This window comes from Nematolebias whitei, chromosome 12 (assembly GCF_014905685.2).
Source record: "Nematolebias whitei isolate Nwh7 chromosome 12, NemWhi1, whole genome shotgun sequence".
Taxonomy (NCBI): Eukaryota; Metazoa; Chordata; class Actinopteri; order Cyprinodontiformes; family Rivulidae; genus Nematolebias; species Nematolebias whitei.
In genome coordinates, this window is record NC_056509.1 from 37,974,058 (window position 1) to 37,992,021 (window position 17,964).

A 17,964-nucleotide genomic window follows, 5' to 3' on the forward strand; every position below is an offset into this window, starting at 1 on the left:
TTTTTATTTTTTCATTTTAGACTGTCCTAAAATTGAATTGGTTTTAATGCATGTTGTTCTTGTGCCATCCTCCTCATTGTAATAAAAGTATTCTTCTAAGATTTATGCAATTTGTTTCAAGGCCCCACAGTTGTTCCGCCACAATACTACGGTGTTCCTTGGGGTGTGTATCCAGCCAATCTTTTCCAACAGCAGGCATCAGCTGCCAATCACTCGGCTAATCAGCAAGCATCCAATCAAGGTCAACCAGGTCAACCACAGGTAGGAGACAATTTTCTACCCTGCAAATTTCTTAGGGATATGATACATTCATTATTAGTAGGGGTATAACGGTACGCTAAAATCACATTTCGGTTCAGTTTCAAGGAGGGCTCGGTTCGGTTCATAATCGGCCGGCCGATTTTATCAGCCCCGATTTCTGTAATTTTGGGAAATCGGCCGATACTTGCACGAGAAACCGATTTTACAGATTTTTTTTTTTTTTTTTTTGTAGTTTTAACAACAAATGTCTGTACTTATATTTCAGAGCACTACCTCATGGCCAGTTAAAACAAGTTTGTATTGCTACTAGGATATTGTTCAAGGGCATGTTTTTCAATAAAATAAGATTGAAAAATTGAAGGTGCATTGTGACCTTATAACACCTGACAGCGTCGCTAATTAAACAAAATCGGTATCGGCCAAAATCGTAATCGGCAGATCAGACTTTTTAGAAATCGGCGATCGGCCAGAAAACTGCAATCGGTGCACCCTTACTTGCAAAATGTTTATTTAGAAAATATGCCAAGTAAACAATACGTTTGTAAAAAATAAAAATAAAAGCGACCCATTTGGATGATATTTTAAATAAAAGGCACTCTTTACAATGAATAAACTATACTAACAATAATGAAAATCTGAATAAATACAGTAACGTTCAGAAGCGGAACAATAAGCAGCAACAGACTGTTTACAATCTTACTAATCAAGTTTTAAGTTTTTGGCCAAAAAGACCAACTTGTCCACATTTTCTGCCAAAAGCACAGATCTAGTTGCAGTGAATTTCTCCAGAGGTGGAGAAAACCGCTCGCTAGCAACAGGTAGCAGGAATAGAGAGGTAGAGCTTTGCTAATGTTGCAGTGTGGCTGTGTTTGGCCTCATTACTCAGAACCTCTTGGACCTGCTCCCACAGGTGGGACAGGTCCCTGGAAAAGTTCAGAGTTCACTCATCACAGACTTCTTAGCTGGAGGGGATCTCTGGTGGATTTCCCTGAAGAGGAAGAAAACTCCACCTCTATCTCTGTCCCAGACTGGAAATAAAACACAAAGAAGTAAAAAAAAAATAAAATAAAATAAAAAAAACGAGTTAATAAGATTATAATAATAAAAAAAGTTAATTAGATAATAATAACAAAATAACAATACCTCTTCTTGAACGGCCATCATTTCTGTTAAGAGGTGGCTGAATTGCGCGTTTATCATCATCAGGACAGGACTTTAATCTGGTCCAGGGCTTGTTGACAATATCAGTTTTATATCAGTTTTAACTTTTTCGTAAAGTGCTGCTACAACTTTTTGGCTGAAGTGTTGACGTGATATCGTAGCGGGGCTCAATAACTTTAAAGCCGGCGCATCAACAACAGAATCGTAGATCCAGAGCTTTAAAAACTCCTACAGCTTGTGTTATTGCTCTGGACCGATCTGAATGACCTGATAAAGGTTGTTTAAATGCTGTTATCAGTGTTTGCACCGACCAAGCTGCTATTCTGTAGAAGAGACGTTCACGTTCGGATGATGTCGTTCCAAGTGCGTTAACAAGTTAGACGTGTTGTCTGCTGCAGATCCAATCTCAGTGAAACAACGTCGACACACGACTTTGGATTTGTTCACTTGTCTTTTAACAAGAAAGCCATAATGTTCCCCAACAGGAGACCGCAACGAGAAGCTAGAATGCTAATGCTGCGCGTGCTGCAAGATAATAGCGCCATGCTGAACCACGCTTAGGAACTTTAGTTTCGCGGCGCATAATCTCTCGTTAATAAAATTTGAAAAAATAACCGAAACGGTACGCAGGTGGATCGAACCGAACATGCCGTACCGAAATGGTTCAATACTCCCACATGTACCGTTACACCCCTAATTATTAGTTCTCGTTGTTTACAACATATTACTGGTGCAGACATTTTAGACTGTTGGATGAAAAACATTTTTTTTTTTACACCTAATATGTTTGGCAGTAAAGAACTATTTCTCTTAGACCACACAAAGATTCTGTTAAACTTTGAGAATCTGTTGTTCGTTCCCAGTCTTTTGGCTTTGACCGTAAATAAACTTTTATTTTTGTCAGCTTTTAGGTAAGACATTTGCCTGTTCTGTTGATTTTATTTTTTTTTCTTCCTCAAAGTAGTTTTATGTTTTACTTTTGAGTAATCCCAAGATTCAGAAGGTTTATTATTTGGTTTTCTGCCTTAGGTCCTTCTTGAAACACAAACATTTATCACTAAGTGCACTAAGTAAAACCCATCAGCAAAACTAGTGTGTATTATATACTGTATCAAAGTAAACACATTTACTTTACCTAGCCAGTATTTGCTAAAGAACTAATAATAAAAAAGCAAAGTCCTTAGATAAGGGTTCACTTTCTTGTAGAAATCAGTTATGTCTGTGTGAAAGTATTATCTCTTTTCCTTCCAGGTGATGCGCACGGGAGCCAACCAGAGACCTCTGACGCCGGGCCAAGGACAACAGAGTCAGCAGGAATCTTTAGCTGCTGCAACTGCTGCAAACCCTGCACTGGCTTATGCAGGAATGTCTGGTTAGTATAAGACTTCACACTGTCACCATACCACGATAGAGCCCAAAACTTGAACAACTAATGAATAAATTCACTCTTTGATGTTAAACAGACCAAGTGTGTTAGTAGTTATAAGTCATCCTACATGCAGACAGTTGTGCTGCAAGTGTTTTCTTTTTGTTTTACTTTCTCAGGTTATCAGGTGTTGGCCCCTGCTGCCTATTATGACCAAACAGGAGCCTTAGTGATGGGTCCTGGTGCCCGAACTAGTCTAGGTGGGCCTGTTCGTCTAGTCCAGACCCCTCTTCTCATCAACCCCGCCGCTGCACAAGCTGGTAAGAACTTATCCAGTTCCAATGCAAGTGATGTTGATTGATTTGGTATCAATATTAAATAAAGGTATAATCCTTTATACCAATCTTTATCTCTCAGCAGCAGTGTCTGCATCTGGTTCTGGTAACAACATGTCTGGACCTCCAGCCAATGCACTGTACCGCTCCATGCCTCAACCTCAGCCTCAGCAACAGCAGCAGCAGCCTCCTCCACCCAGCAGCGGTTTGCCCTCGAGCTCTTTCTACGGGTCAGGATCAGTCCCCAACACCTCTCAGAGTAGCTCCCTTTTCTCACACAACTCTGCTGCACCTCCACCACCCAGTTCCTCCCTGGGCTTCAGTAGCACGGCTGGTTCTCTTGGCATGGGCTTGGGTTCTGCTCTTGGAGGCTTCGGCTCATCAGGTCAGTGCCTAAACTACAAGTCATTATTTTTTTCCAAATTGACATCTTAATATTTATTTGGTTTCTTTTCATTACCATCTCCATTTGGTAACAGTCCCCTTCTAGTATTTCACTATCTTTTGTCCTTTCCATAGTTTTTGCGAGGCCTTAAAAAACAACAATTCATTAAATGGATTTAGCAAAATTTAGGGCCTTTGGGGACAAAAATGTTAAATTTTAAACTCAGTGGCATTAAAAGAAACATCTTTCTTAACAAAATATTTGTGAAATTGTTCATCAAGGATTTTGTCTCTAAATTTCTGTAATGCACATTAGCATAACACGCAGAACCATTTTGTTAACTGGGCTCAGATGTTGAAAGATTGCGCTTAGGAGGGAAAACGTCAGGAGCAGAGATTAAACGGGTAAAATGGTTGGAAGGTAAAGAGTTTAGGGCATGGCTTCAACCTGAAGATCAGTAGCATGATAAAGGATTTTGCAGTGTTTTGTTTAAAAAAAGAAAGAAGAAAAAAGCTTGAGCTATTGGGTGTAATAAGCACTTCAAGGTCGCCTTCTGACCTCCACAGGGTCATTTCTGAAGGGAGTAAACAACAACAAACAGATTTATCAACGAGGGAAGATTGATGATGAAACACAGGAACTTGGCATTTAATTTACACAGTTGACCACAAAAAGGATCACTAAACTGAGTTATGTTTAGAAAATGGCACAAGGGGGATGTCTGTCACACATTTAATGTGGGAATTTAGCATTAAAAATTGGCTGATTTCTGCAGGAACTCTTGTTTTTTTTTCGCAAACAATAAAATTGAATGTTTTGTTTTAGATTCGACAGAAATTCTGCTGTTTGTAACTATTTCCTTGTTGGTCTTGCAGTTTCCAGCTCTACCAGTAGCAGCATATCTCGCAGGGACTCTCTGTTGGCGAATTCTGATCTCTACAAACGGGGTGGCAGCAGCTTGACCCCCATTGGCCAGCCATTTTACAACAGTTACTCCTCTTCACCCAGTCCCATTGGCCTAACACCAGGCCATTCCCCACTCACCCCTCCACCTTCTCTGCCCTCCTCCCATGGCTCCTCCTCCAGTCTTCACCTAGGTAAGCTTAATGATCTAATTAAAACCTTTAAGTTGCATCTTTAACCACAGTTCTTTACTCGAGTTTGAATGTAACCATATTGCTTTCTGTTACTGAAGTACATTTTTAAATAGATTTTCAATCATTAGTTTTTGCACGGTGCACGATTATACCAGGGATTGATTGAACATGTTATTACACTATTTTCCACCGTCGCTCCACCCTATGTCGCATCAGTCCAAATATGTCTAATAAAGTGGAAAAATCCATAAATATGTCGCTTTACCGTATACGTCACATCTATTATGCGTCACCACTGACAACATGGATATGTGGGCCGGTGTTGTGCCAAAAATTGATTGGCTGCCAAATGGTGGCTGCTGGGGTGTGCACGGGAGGACTTTAACAAAAATTTAACAATTATTTTTTTGCTCGAAATTATAGTAAAGTTGTATCTCAGTTGAACTTTTGCTTAATAAATGCACTTTGACAGTCAAATCAACTGCATTTCAAAAGTCGATTTGCGGAAGTAGGAACGTGCAGAGGGTGACTCGCTGCCCATTTCTTCGAAATTTAACAAGATAAACACCAAAAACAATTATTTGTTTGCTCGACTTTATAGTAAAGGTGTGTCTCAGTTGAACTTTTACTTAATAAATGCACTTTAACGGTCAAATCAGCTGTATTTCCAAATCATTCGCTGCCTCGGTGCTCCAGGAGCACATAGGAAATCAGGAAGGAGGAATGCTGCACATTTCTTATAAATTTAACAAGATAAGCACCTAAAACAATTATTTGTTTGCTCGACATTATATCAAAGGTGTGTCTCAGTTGAACTTTTACTTAATAAATGCACTTTAATGGTCAAATTAGCTGCATTTTGCTGGGGCGGTGCAGTGAAATGAAGCTGATTTGACGGTTGTTCCAATCAAGTTGGAAGACAGTGGCAGAATGTATGGCAAGCTGATTGTGTCATGAATAGCCACCTTTACCTATTACATGATACAATGGCATGCCACACTACTGGAGTGCTATCTAGCAGCTGAAAATGGTAGTGTTCAATATTTTCAGTCAGAATGAATGAAAACGTTCATATCTCAGCCAAAAATTGGTTTATAAATATGGAAAAAATCCATAAATACGTTGCTTTGGCGTATGAGTTGCAGGGCATGTAAATTATGCAAAAAAACTCAACTTATAGGGCGATAAAGCCGATAGTTAAAGAAAGGCTGGTTGGGGAAGCAGAGAAATGCAGTTTAGTGTTGCAGAACGAGGATGTGGACACTTTGTATCCGTCACAGATTTATTTTACTGGTTGTTTACCAGCTGGATCTGAGATCTATTGGATAAAAATCCTTTTATAAGATTCCATTTATTTTGTCCAGCATCTACTGATAACTACATCCAACTTCTATTATTTTGAAAAATGTAGGGAAATGTAAACGGCAGCATCAAATTGGCCTTCTAGCTGGGCTATCAGCTGTTATTGACTAACAAGTTTACTGTGAACACGCTGTTTCATATTGATCATCAGCAGACATTTGCTGTCTCGAGCCAGATTTCTATGTTAATATTTTTATTAATCTTTTTAAGATGTCATTAGCTTTTGGTTGACTGCTCACTAGACTTTTTTGTCTTTTGTCTTGTTCGCGTTACAGTGACTAGTTTTCATTACAGGAAAGTACATGCTTGAAATAATTGAGCTTGTTGAAATCCACTGAATCAAATAGTTTGAAACTAAAATTCTGAACAGATATTTTGCTTCAATGTGTACGTTTTCTACAGTAACAAGAACCTCGTTTACAGTTGAATGGTAATTTCTGCAGCATCTTTGCTCTCTGCCTCAGAAACTCAGTTAAATGTTGAACCTTTGACAATAAAACCTAATTAAATGGCGGTTTTTAATGGAGCGTCTTGGCTCTACGTCTTTATTCTTTGTCTACAATTTTCATTTAATCAGTGTTGTGTTTGTACTCGTACAGTTCTAAAAGCCCAAATAGCTATTTTCCAGTTTACAAATTTGCCCTGTTATACTTATTATTGTGTAACCTCAGGTGGCCTGACAAACGGCAGCGGGCGTTACATTTCTGCCGCTCCAGGAGCCGAGGCCAAATACCGCAGCACAGGCGGCACCTCCAGTCTGTTCAATTCCAGCAGCCAGCTGTTCCCTCCCTCTCGGCCTCGTTACAGCCGCTCTGACGTCATGCCTTCTGGGCGCAGCCGCCTTCTGGAAGACTTCAGGAACAACCGCTTCCCGAACCTGCAGCTCCGTGACCTGCCGGGACACATGGTGGAGTTTTCTCAAGACCAGCATGGATCCAGGTGAAACGAACTCCGATACGCTTATTTTCATATAATAGTTTTTTGTGTATTCTTTGAAATTAACGTGTTTTTTTTTTTTTTGCAATTCTAGATTCATCCAGCAGAAGCTCGAGAGAGCCACTCCTGCTGAGAGGCAGATGGTGTTTGGAGAGATTCTCCAAGCTGCGTATCAACTCATGACGGATGTGTTTGGGAATTATGTCATCCAAAAGTTCTTTGAGGTTTGAACTACTCATCTTCTTTTGGCATCACACAATATTTACTACAAATCCATTAATATATTTTTTATTTTAATTATGTTCTGCGTCTTTTTTGCTACGTCACGCAGTTTGGAAGTGCAGACCAGAAGCTTGCTCTGGCAACACGCATTCGTGGGCATGTCCTCCCTCTGGCTTTGCAGATGTACGGCTGTCGGGTCATTCAGAAAGCCTTGGAGTCCATCTCATCAGACCAGCAGGTAATTGTAAGTGAACTTTTAACTTTTTCAACAAGTTTTGCTTTGAACTTCTGACATGACCAACACATTAAAAAGAAGTTAATGTAAATCTTAAGTTTTGATTGTGCCTTGGTATTTTCGTTCCCTTCCTCACCCCAGAGTGACATTGTACGTGAGCTGGATGGCCACGTGTTAAAATGTGTGAAGGACCAGAACGGGAACCACGTGGTGCAGAAGTGCATTGAATGTGTCCAGCCTCAGGCCCTGCAGTTCATTATTGATGCCTTCCAAGGACAGGTGAGGTGTTTTTTTTATTTTTTTATTTTTTTATTAAAACAACAGACTCAGATTTAAAATGTTTTAGTTTGAGAAAGTACAATAGTCTCATTTCTTAGGATTTACAGCAGTGAGGCCAATCTACAAGGCAACAATCGTATTTATTTTAACCCTTAGTTTATTTAAATGCCACGCGTGTCCCAACCACTTTGTTTTCTTTAAATTGAGGCATCTATTTTGTCTTCTCTTTTTTCTACATCACAATTTGCAAGTAAACACGGAGGACCTGAAACTTTTTAAAACCACAAGTTAACTGTCTGTGCATTAAGAGTAGTCAGCCGATATGTGACAAACACGTACTTTGAACTATTGTTCAAAGTACGTGTTTGTACATATCTTTTTTTTTAATTGACAAAGATTAAACCTTTTTTGTTTTTTAATTGTGTCTATAGAGAAGGTGATGCTGAAGGACCCTTTGGATTCAGTCATTTAGAAAATAGTCCTTTTCTGCTCCGAACATATAATCCCCTTCACTTCAGTAATGTTCTTAAAAGTTTTAGTTTCTTATCAAAATATTGGGGTTGAACGATTCTATGTTACTCTTGCCTAGGAAAAAAAATCTTGATGATATGGTACACCAGTTTTTAGAATATTTTGCACACAGAAGATTGTCCTGCCACAACATAAATATTTGTTCTTCCTTGTACATAATTCTTGAGATACTAAATATCAAAAAACTTTCATCAATTCTTTCTTTCTATATTTCTTTCTGTATTTATTTATTTATTTATTTATTTATTTATTTTAGGGTTAGGAATAAATTTAAAGCAAAGAACAAATTTTATGGTGTATGAAACCATTATGACTATCAGGAAATATAACTTTTATAGACAACATTTTACAAAAAAACAACAACTTTGTTTATTAAAAGCGAGTATGGGATGAATAAAACGTTGTTTTACAAAGTGTAAATATAGTGGTTATAAAACTGTTTCAGTTTTTTTTTAAAAAGGGCAAAAAACATTAAGAAATTATTGTTTTGTATTATTTGGCTAAAATTGTCTTTGGTTCATGGTAATATGTGGGAAATGTAAATGGGAAAAAAAACCACGCACCATAATTCATTCCTCAGTTGAAGTAAAATTCATGGGAATAAGATGCACTGTGATTGCTGATCTAGCTGTCTAGGATCGATTTTTCTGGTCTTGCAGTTCAAAAGTCACAGAATGATGCAGTAGAATAATGTTTTAAATCAGTCAGAGATTCTTTATTGTCGTTCCTCCACACGTGGTACATGTGGTGGAACAGGGTCCCAGTTACATCCAACAATAAAATGTAAAAGAAAAACAATGATAACATCTAAGATATGAACTAAGAAAAACATCAACTAAAAATACACCAAGCACTAATAGCATAAAAACATTATGTCGAACAGCAGCACGAACATGAGCGTGAGTCTGTGTGAGCAGATGAGCACGCATGAACACATCAACATGAAACAAATGAATTTTCTTTAACGTTACTTGTCTGACTACAATTGTTTATAGACTTTAGAGAGTCGTACCATTTCAAAGTTTATGTTTTGAGAGTTTATTTACCAATCGTGTCTCGATTAGTTACGTCTGAACTAACACAGGTGGAATGTGTCGCTTCTGCTCGCCCATTACAACTCTGGACGTGACAGAAGTAGCACTGTCTGTGTTTTCATCTTTCCTCTTTACAGGAGTGTAACATAAATAGCTTTGTTTTACTGATTTGTTCTTACGTTTACCTACCTTACTTGCAGGTATTTGTGCTTTCCACACATCCTTATGGCTGTAGAGTTATCCAAAGGATTTTGGAGCACTGCACTCAGGAGCAAACTCTGCCCATCCTGGAAGAGCTGCATCAGCATTCTGAACAGCTGGGCCAGGTGAGCTCATCTGTCTCTGTCCCCGTTTGTTAAACCCACTCTTAACTACAGATGTAACAATCGTTTGCTTGGTGCAATTTTAAGATGTTTCTGTGGATTTGCATGCCCCCCTTTCATGTTTGAGCATTTCACATTTTGTTGCTTGTCATTTGTTCTTGTGTAGCCGTGGTTTGCTAAGTGTAAAAGATTAATATGATTGTACTGTTAGCTGTCATTACATCTGACTTGTGATTATTTGAACATCCACCCTGCCCCCTCACTTATTTCATCTAGAAATTTCAAGGCGTATCATTGGAGATGACACCCAAAACATATTATACGGTGTCTGGTGATGCACTGTTCAAGGTCAGAGCAATTTGCCTCTCTCTCTCTCGCGGATGTCCCCTTCCTCCTCTCCCGTTTCCCTCTTTTATGTCTTCTTTGAAAGTCTAACATTAGCTGTTCAATTCTCTACTTTTAAAACCTCTTCTAACCTACTGATCTTCCTTCTCCCTCTTCTTTTGCTTTGTTCAGCACGGTTCATAAGGTTCACATGCTTATCTGCTGTTTCATCCTTCTTATTGCCTTCAGCATATTCTGATCAATCTGTTTTTCTCCCCTCATCTCAACTTCACAAATTAATTTAGAGAATCTGAATCTTTACCGGCCAAGTCTCTAAACCTCTTGTAATTTCCACACGAAATCCAAAAAGCAGAACAATGAAGGTTTCTTGAAAACAGATTGAACCAGAAATGATGCGTCTACTAAATAATTTACTACTCTAACTAAATTGATCATTAAGACTCGTTATTTGTTACTTGACATGTTGAGTTTTTGTCTCCATCTTGTCTCATTAAAATCACACCCATAACTGTCTATCACCTACTCCTGAAGGGGCAAAGATGCTGTCAGACCAGCAGCATCTGTTTTGTCTGACCTTCCGCAGTGATGACGTTAGGGTATTTTTAATACTACAAATGGGGGTGTCACTCATTCATTGGCCTGTTATTTTAGAAATGCATGAGTATCTCACCAGTTGAGACGAACTGAAAATCACTGCATGATTATCAGTCAGATTAAAAGGAATATTTCTTCTTGAAAACAGTTTTAAATATAGTCATAATAAACTGCCACTTACATCTGTGCTGCCTCCTGCAGGATCAGTATGGTAACTACGTCATTCAGCATGTTTTGGAGCACGGCAGACTGGAGGACAAAAGCAAGATCGTGGCAGAGGTTCGTGGAAAGGTTCTTGTCCTGAGCCAGCATAAGTTTGCAAGGTGAGTTGTTGTCATTTGAAGATGCTGATCTTTAATCGACTCTTGAAGGCAACCATTGAAGCCATATATTTGATTTGCACACTGGTTTCCTGGTATTCTTTCGATGTCTTTACGTTTGGGTACCTTTTATGTGCATTCTTTTTTATTTGTTTGTTTATTCATTTTATTAATTTTTTTCCCTGAAAATTTTTATTCTAAGATATTTAGACTTTTTGCCCAATTATTATGACTTGTATAGCTTTGACAGCCATCTGCATAGGTGTAAACAACGTATCTTAACGTATTATTTTAAAGCGTCTCATAAGTCATTCGTATTTGTTACAATGCATATTTTCTGCAGTAGCAGAGATATAAAATAATGACACGTGTTCCCAAATTAAATTTGACCACAGCAGAAATGATTACCAGTATATTATGTAATATCCACAAAGACAAAGAAGAGGGAAAACTGGAGCGGAGCTAACGTTCTTGTGTATTTTTGAGGATTTGAACGGTTGAGATCAGTGTTAAATGAAATAACGAGCCTCTTCAGAAGAGTTTTGTGGAAATCTTCACGACTCGAGCCAGCTTTGGTCATCAGAGGAACGGCTTATTGAGTCCAGAGCTCTTTAAAGCATCTGTGCGCTGCATATTGATTGTATCAGCACTGTAGCAGTCGTAACTTTATTTTACTTCATTACTTTTACTATTGGAGGTGTTTCTTTGTGTAGTTTATAAAACATTTAGTATAATCTTATATTAATACTTAAACGCTTGGTTATAATTAACAAAAGTATTAAAGGGGTCAAGGAAAATGTGAGTTTACAGCTACTAGAAGCTGCCTTTACTCATTCTGTTATTAAGAAAAACTGAAAACCTAATCGACTTCCTTTGTTGTCTTCTGTTTGGAAATTACAGCACCATGTGGCTCTCACTCGGTCTCTTTACTGCTTGCCATTAATTTTGCAACAGTGGTGAATTGGCGGCTGTCAAGTGGAAACTTGTAAACCGCTTCAAGCAATACTGCACTATAATGCATAAAACAGCAGATGCGCACTGCAGTTCACAATATGCATTAAACAAACAGTTTTCAGGGTTTGTAAACAAATTATTCAAGTACAAGAATGCAGTTGGAAGTATAAAGTTTATAAGCCTTATTTAGTCTTATTTAAAATAAAAGCCTTTAAGCTGGATTTATATTTTGTGAGAAGTGAAGAAATCTTCTCGCTCTGACATTGTGAGAACCCGGCCCTGCCCCGCCCGACCCAGATTAGGGCTGGGCCATAATAATGTGCCTAATGTGCAGGTGTTGGTGTCGGTTTTTGATTGTGTCAGCGGACGCGTGCGGCTGACAATCCAATTATATGGCAACATGGCTCGCCATACATTCACACGGCCATTTGACCGTGCACTGACTGGCCTTGAAAGAGGTAAAATAAAGTTCAGTTAAGTTTCAGATGGACTACTGCCATCAGCCCAAGTGGACGTTCATTCAGCCGCTGCACTTAGCGGACGCGCGTGGCCGACGCCCCAAACAAGTGAGATCACAAAATATCAGACATGTCAGAGCAGGTTCTGTGTCTGAATAATGCAGAATGCAGGCAGAAGCAGTGATTTAATGCTTTGACGGCCATGAAAGGAAAAACACCCCCTCAGCTCTGATCTTCTGCCCCTTTAGCCGCACGCGTCTGCCAACCGTTAATTACTCTGTAAGCAGTCAAAGCTTAATTAATTTTTTTTTTTTTTTCGGGTTCGGTCCTGTAATTACTGTTAATTTGATGGGTGGGGTACAAAAATTATAGCTATGGGCTGGGTCGGATCTGATTTTTTTGGGCCCGAATGCAACTCTACCTCCAAGAGCTTGATCTATGCAGAACTTTTTTTTCTCTCAGGGATTTTTCTCAACTATTCTGTGATTGGCCAGACATGTGAAGTGGGGGTTGTTAATAGAGATGCAACGTTTGCGAACGATCCAGATCGTTCGAACGGCTCTTTTACAACAAATGATAAGAACCAAGTTGTAGACAATAAAGAGCCATTCCTAGTTTTTCTTCATGTTTTCCTCCTCAGTTGTAGAGAGAAACACTCCTCTTTTGCTTTTTCGCCGAGACAAAGTAGAACGAGCAAAGGGGGAGGAGTGCAGCAACTGACCCAACGCATGGTACGGCCCTGACGGTGTGATGACGTTCATCCATGCATGATGACATTACTCAATGAAAATCGAACGGCTCTATGAAGCAAATGGATCAGCACGATTCGGTTCCTTTCAAAGAGCTATATATCTTTTCTCTAGTTGTCATTGCGGCCACGCTGTTCCGTGAGCTGCCCGAGGAACCATTGTGGCCGCGGCCACGCTGTGAGTCTGACATACTGGGAGCCAACATCAGCTTCTGGGATCCAGTATTTGTGGTGTGACCGCTAATCTTTCTGGGCAGAGGCTTGCCTGCAGCGCATAGGTGCTCCTGAACTGATAACAGGACTAGACATCTTGAAATAACATGTTCTCCATTAACTGAGAAGCTTGTTCTCTAGGATTTGCCATAGTGTTGTAACAACACAAATTTCCTCACCTTGTGATCGCTGTGTTGCTTTCGACATCCCACAGTGGCACGCTGCAGAAAGCAGTGGTTTCCTGGACATGGCAGCGGGTTTTTCTTATAAATTGTCTTTGTGGAGAAGAACACCTCCATGCTACTTCAGAGAGATTTCTTGACTTTTCCTAGATTATAAATCCATCTTTACTCTTGACTCTCAAATGTGGCTGCTTTATCCTGCAGCTGTTATTTTGCGTCATCTTACATTATGCTGTTTGACATAATGCAAATTTTGTCTGTTTGTGTCATTTGTCTGTAACACATCGCTAAACTTTTGTGGTTAACTTCATCCATTATCGCTCCCCCATGTTCCTGATGGCTCGTGCACCTGGTGCAATGTAAATATCGCATCCCGTAGTGTTGTGGGAGATTAATCGGAAATAGGCTGAATAAAAATTAAAAGGGGCCATGTCTTTAGACTCATGGTTAAGATGCTCTGTAAAACGATTTGGATCAACAAACAGAAAATCATATGTTAAAGGCTGGATTCCACTTATTGAGGCTGTAACTGGTTTAATGTCAGCGTGTTCTTCTGCTCTGAAAGGATCTTGGTCATCATCATTTGTCAGACATGTCGAGATGTCTGTTGAGAAAAGGTTATTGCCAACATTAATAAGATGTCTGGGTTGAAGGTTTGTGTGTGTGGGAGAAGGGATGAACAACACAAACTGGGGAAAAAAACAACACAGAAGTTTTTTTTAAAATATAGTTTTTAAAAGATCAGTTTCTCTAGGCTCATCTCTTTGACTCGATTCGCTCAGCTGTGAATTTGTGAGTAACAGTAAGTTTCTCCCCTCAGTAATGTAGTGGAGAAGTGTGTGATCCATTCCTCGCGTGCAGAGAGAGCTCTCCTGATAGATGAAGTGTGCTGCCAGAAAGATGGCCCCCACAGCGCCTTGTACACCATGATGAAGGACCAGTACGCCAACTACGTTGTCCAAAGAATGATAGACATGGCAGAACCTGCTCAGCGCAAAATCATCATGCACAAGGTGAGTCAGCTGTAAACCCTTCACACATGTCTGCTCATTTGTAAACTGGAATGCTGGAAACTTTGAACTGAGTAAATTGTTTTATTTAAGGAAACTTTTACACACCGACTGCTTGTACTGGTGTAGGTGTTGTGGGAAACTTGGGTGGGCTCATACCAGTTTTGTATCCAAACCTAAAATGTTATAATTAGCTCAAAGTTAAGATAAAGCCAGACTTGTTGGGTCTTTACTATCTTTAAAATTATGCAGGCATTCAAACCACTTGTGGCTGTTTTTACTGTATTAAAACCTTTTGTATGAAACAAATTTATTAGCACGACTGTTGTTGTTTATTCTCATGTTGCCATGGGAGCATGTGATCTTGGAAAGCCCACATCAGCAAGTGCTACCACACTGCATTCTTTTGTACTTGAATGTTTAGTCCTTACACACAGTCATTTCCTTTCACATCGGAGTTTAAAGCCCTGAAATGGTATATTTAAAAAAGGCTAACAAGGTGAATGTGGGATATTTTTAACTCCATCCTGCTGGTATAGACCTTTTAGGAAGCTTCGTTTAGCAGTGAACAAAAGGTCTCCTAGAAAGACGTATATAAAGAGCGCATTAAAGTTTTTTGTTCTCTATAGTTTAACATTGGGTTAGCCTTAAAGCTAATAGCAAGGATGCCTCCTCACAAGTTACAAGTACAGAAAAAAAAAATGTTTATAGGTTTTAAATAGTCACTGTCACATAAAGTAAGTTTTGATCAACAAATGTTATAGCTCAGTCGCATCGATCGTGTAAAAGAATGTACGTAGTTTGGTTTTAGATAAACCTAACATTTTTTAACTTTCAAGGTGGATGACCTTTTTATTTTTATTCCTTTTAATTTTTAAAATTACTGAAGCCCCGAGGAGCAGCTCACTGGTTATTACTGCAGGTTCTGTTTTAAAAGCTTGTTCTGTTTTTTTTTTTGTTTTGTTTTAATTATAATTAGTTGCCGGTGTACTGTAAGCACTTCGTCTGCAGCTGTTCTCTCCTCACAGATACAACCATCATCATTTATTCTGCATTGGTCATAAACCTCTCCATTTCCTTTTCTGCTCCTTTAGCTTCTTTTATTTGTATTGAAGTGACCAGCTGTAGACCGATAGTAAGCAGAAACACACCAACCGTTAAGGTTTTTCTAGATTCCAATTATTACAGTAACTTGTATTTTGTAGGTTTTTTTTCCTGTGACTGTAGGAAAATGGAAGATAATGGCTAAATATCTGCAGACATTCGTCCTAAATATTCTGTATCAGAAGGAAACAAAAAGGTTACATCTGTTTGGACTTGGTTAAAAATAAACTTGTTGCAGTGAGAAGCTGTCATCAAACTCTTCAGTAAATGTCGCATCTAAAGATAAATAATAAGTCTCTCAACGCAGTTGATAAAATGTTCTCGACGAGAAGACAGGGTGCAGGAGAACCCTCATGCTCTGAAGGGAAACACGCAGCTGGATATATCATGGATTCCTGGGGTGAATGGAAGATGATATGCCTGTCCGTCTTGTCCGTTGAGTATGTTGAAGACACGTACATAATTGGATTTAAACGGGTAACTGGCATATTGACAATTAGGAAGACGTCGGCAACAGTTTTGCCAGTTATGAGGCTGCCTGCCTTATGTGATGATTGTACCGTGCTTCGAGCGCTTGGATTCAGATGCTTTGTGAGCTAAAACAAAAGCTGGATGCAATTTCTGAGAATCGCGGGCCACTTGCGACTCCTGGAACTCGCTGGCACGAAGGAATCGACCTTGGAGAAGGCTACAAGCACGGACTGGTGGAATGACCACGAATCTGGACGTTTGGATTCACCATTGAGCGTACCAGCAGAACTATGAAGGCAGACATGAAATCAGTAGAGTCGGCCTGCCCCTAAATAATTATCTGAATCTGGCTTCCCCGCTTGGCCTTGAATAGGCCAACTTATCTCAAATTACTCCTAGAGGATATGTAAATCATGAAGCTCTGCTCTGGTTTTTTGTCTACCTGTGTCCTGTGTGTCAAGGACACGGTGTGAGAGACCATTTTTTTTAATCCCTTCTTCTTTCCTCGTGTTTTTCTTTTCTTATCTCAACGATAGTCAGTGCTTCACAGCGAAGCTGCAGCCTCCGTGCACCCTTGTTTTCTTTGGACGGCTACACTGAAATGTATTTTGTCGTGTTTAACTGTGCAATGACAATAAAGTTGATTCAGAAACTGACATAAATGTCCAGTTGTAAACGGCAAACGAGTCTCAGCCGGTGTTTATTTGTTATGTATCAGTTCAGCTCTTGTCGTTTGAGATGACACGTTTCTTTTTGCACGTCTCTTTCAGATCCGGCCTCACATCACCACTTTGCGCAAGTACACATACGGGAAACACATTCTGGCCAAGCTGGAAAAGTACTACATGAAGAGCGGCTCGGAGCTGGGCCCCATCGGTGGCCCCACAAACGGACTCATGTAGTCGCCTCCACATTTCTGGGTCGCATGAAGAAGCGGAGGAGTTGGAACGCCAAACCCCCTGTTCTGTGAGAGATCGCTCCTTTAGCCATACGGTTTCGCCTTCGACACACTCGGTCATCCCCTGATTTCAGGAGTGGGGGTGAGCTACCAAAAAATAGAAAAAAGATGAACTATTTTCACCTAAGAATGCTGTGACATCTGACCCCTGCCGCTCTGCCACCCCGGTGCGGGTCCCCAGCATGGGCCTCAGGGGCTGCAGTCAGCAGGCTGTTGTTTTTTCTGTTCTTTCCTGGGTAAAGCACAAGCCCACTGTTAATGATGTACTTGATGTATTTGACTGGCTTTCATATTATCTTGTACATTTTTTTTTACCTTGTAAATTGTGTGTAGAAAAAAAACAATTACACATTTGCTGAAATTTACAGTTCTTTCAATTAACACCAGCAAGTGACTTTATAAATCCAAACTGGGTGATCCTTTTAAAACAGAATTCTATTTGTTTGTTTTTTTTTCTAACCAGATTTATTATGTCAGCTGTCCTAATAAGTCATGGTAATTGAATTTTATATTTGTATATTATCCGGCGCACAGTTAAAGTGTTTTCCCATGCCAAAGCAGCTAATGGATTAGTTTTCGAACAGTACAGATTAAGGTGGGGTAAACGAACCCTTCGCTCTACACGTGAGAGCAGTTGTGTGCTACAGTTGCTCAGAGGTCTTAAAGACTTTTTTTATTTTAATAGTTTGACGTTGGGAGATCGGTGTTTTCGTGTTCTGGTTGTGGCTTTTTCTTGCCTCTTTTCCAGACATGGTTGGGGACGTGTTTACTCCAGCAGTTGTTTCGGTACTAAATCTGCCACAAGCCGACAAACCCGAGCTGCTGCGTTCATTGAGCCCGATTTTGAGCAGGTTTTTTTTTTTTTTCCTCCCTTTTCTTGATCCAGGTGATCGTTCTGGGTTCATACAAGAGAAGCTACGATTATTTTAAGAGGCAGAGCATGAGGTTTGGTTGTACAGCTGATGTGGTTTAATCTTAACGTAAAAGACCATATTTGGGAGTTTTTTGCAGGTGGGAGCGGGGTGGGGGGGTGGGTATGCATTAGCATGCTGTGACAGATTTTAATTGTTGACTTTATTT

The 17,964-nt window shown here is 39.6% G+C and overlaps 1 protein-coding gene across 1 annotated transcript in view; it reads left to right on the forward strand.

The window, feature by feature from the left end:
* Positions 1 to 17,089, forward strand: part of pum2 (pumilio RNA-binding family member 2) — a 23,715-nt gene extending 6,626 nt beyond the window's left edge. Inside the window, exons 10-22 of the mRNA XM_037685885.1 lie at positions 122 to 261; positions 2,674 to 2,794; positions 2,968 to 3,108; positions 3,209 to 3,508; positions 4,384 to 4,605; positions 6,639 to 6,906; positions 6,998 to 7,127; positions 7,235 to 7,369; positions 7,502 to 7,639; positions 9,405 to 9,530; positions 10,668 to 10,789; positions 14,162 to 14,354; positions 16,697 to 17,089. Of these exons, the coding sequence (XP_037541813.1) occupies positions 122 to 261; positions 2,674 to 2,794; positions 2,968 to 3,108; positions 3,209 to 3,508; positions 4,384 to 4,605; positions 6,639 to 6,906; positions 6,998 to 7,127; positions 7,235 to 7,369; positions 7,502 to 7,639; positions 9,405 to 9,530; positions 10,668 to 10,789; positions 14,162 to 14,354; positions 16,697 to 16,828 (2,168 nt within the window). The 3' untranslated portion in view covers positions 16,829 to 17,089. The remainder of the gene's footprint in view (positions 1 to 121; positions 262 to 2,673; positions 2,795 to 2,967; positions 3,109 to 3,208; positions 3,509 to 4,383; positions 4,606 to 6,638; positions 6,907 to 6,997; positions 7,128 to 7,234; positions 7,370 to 7,501; positions 7,640 to 9,404; positions 9,531 to 10,667; positions 10,790 to 14,161; positions 14,355 to 16,696) is intronic.
* Positions 17,090 to 17,964: the final 875 nt, after the last annotated feature.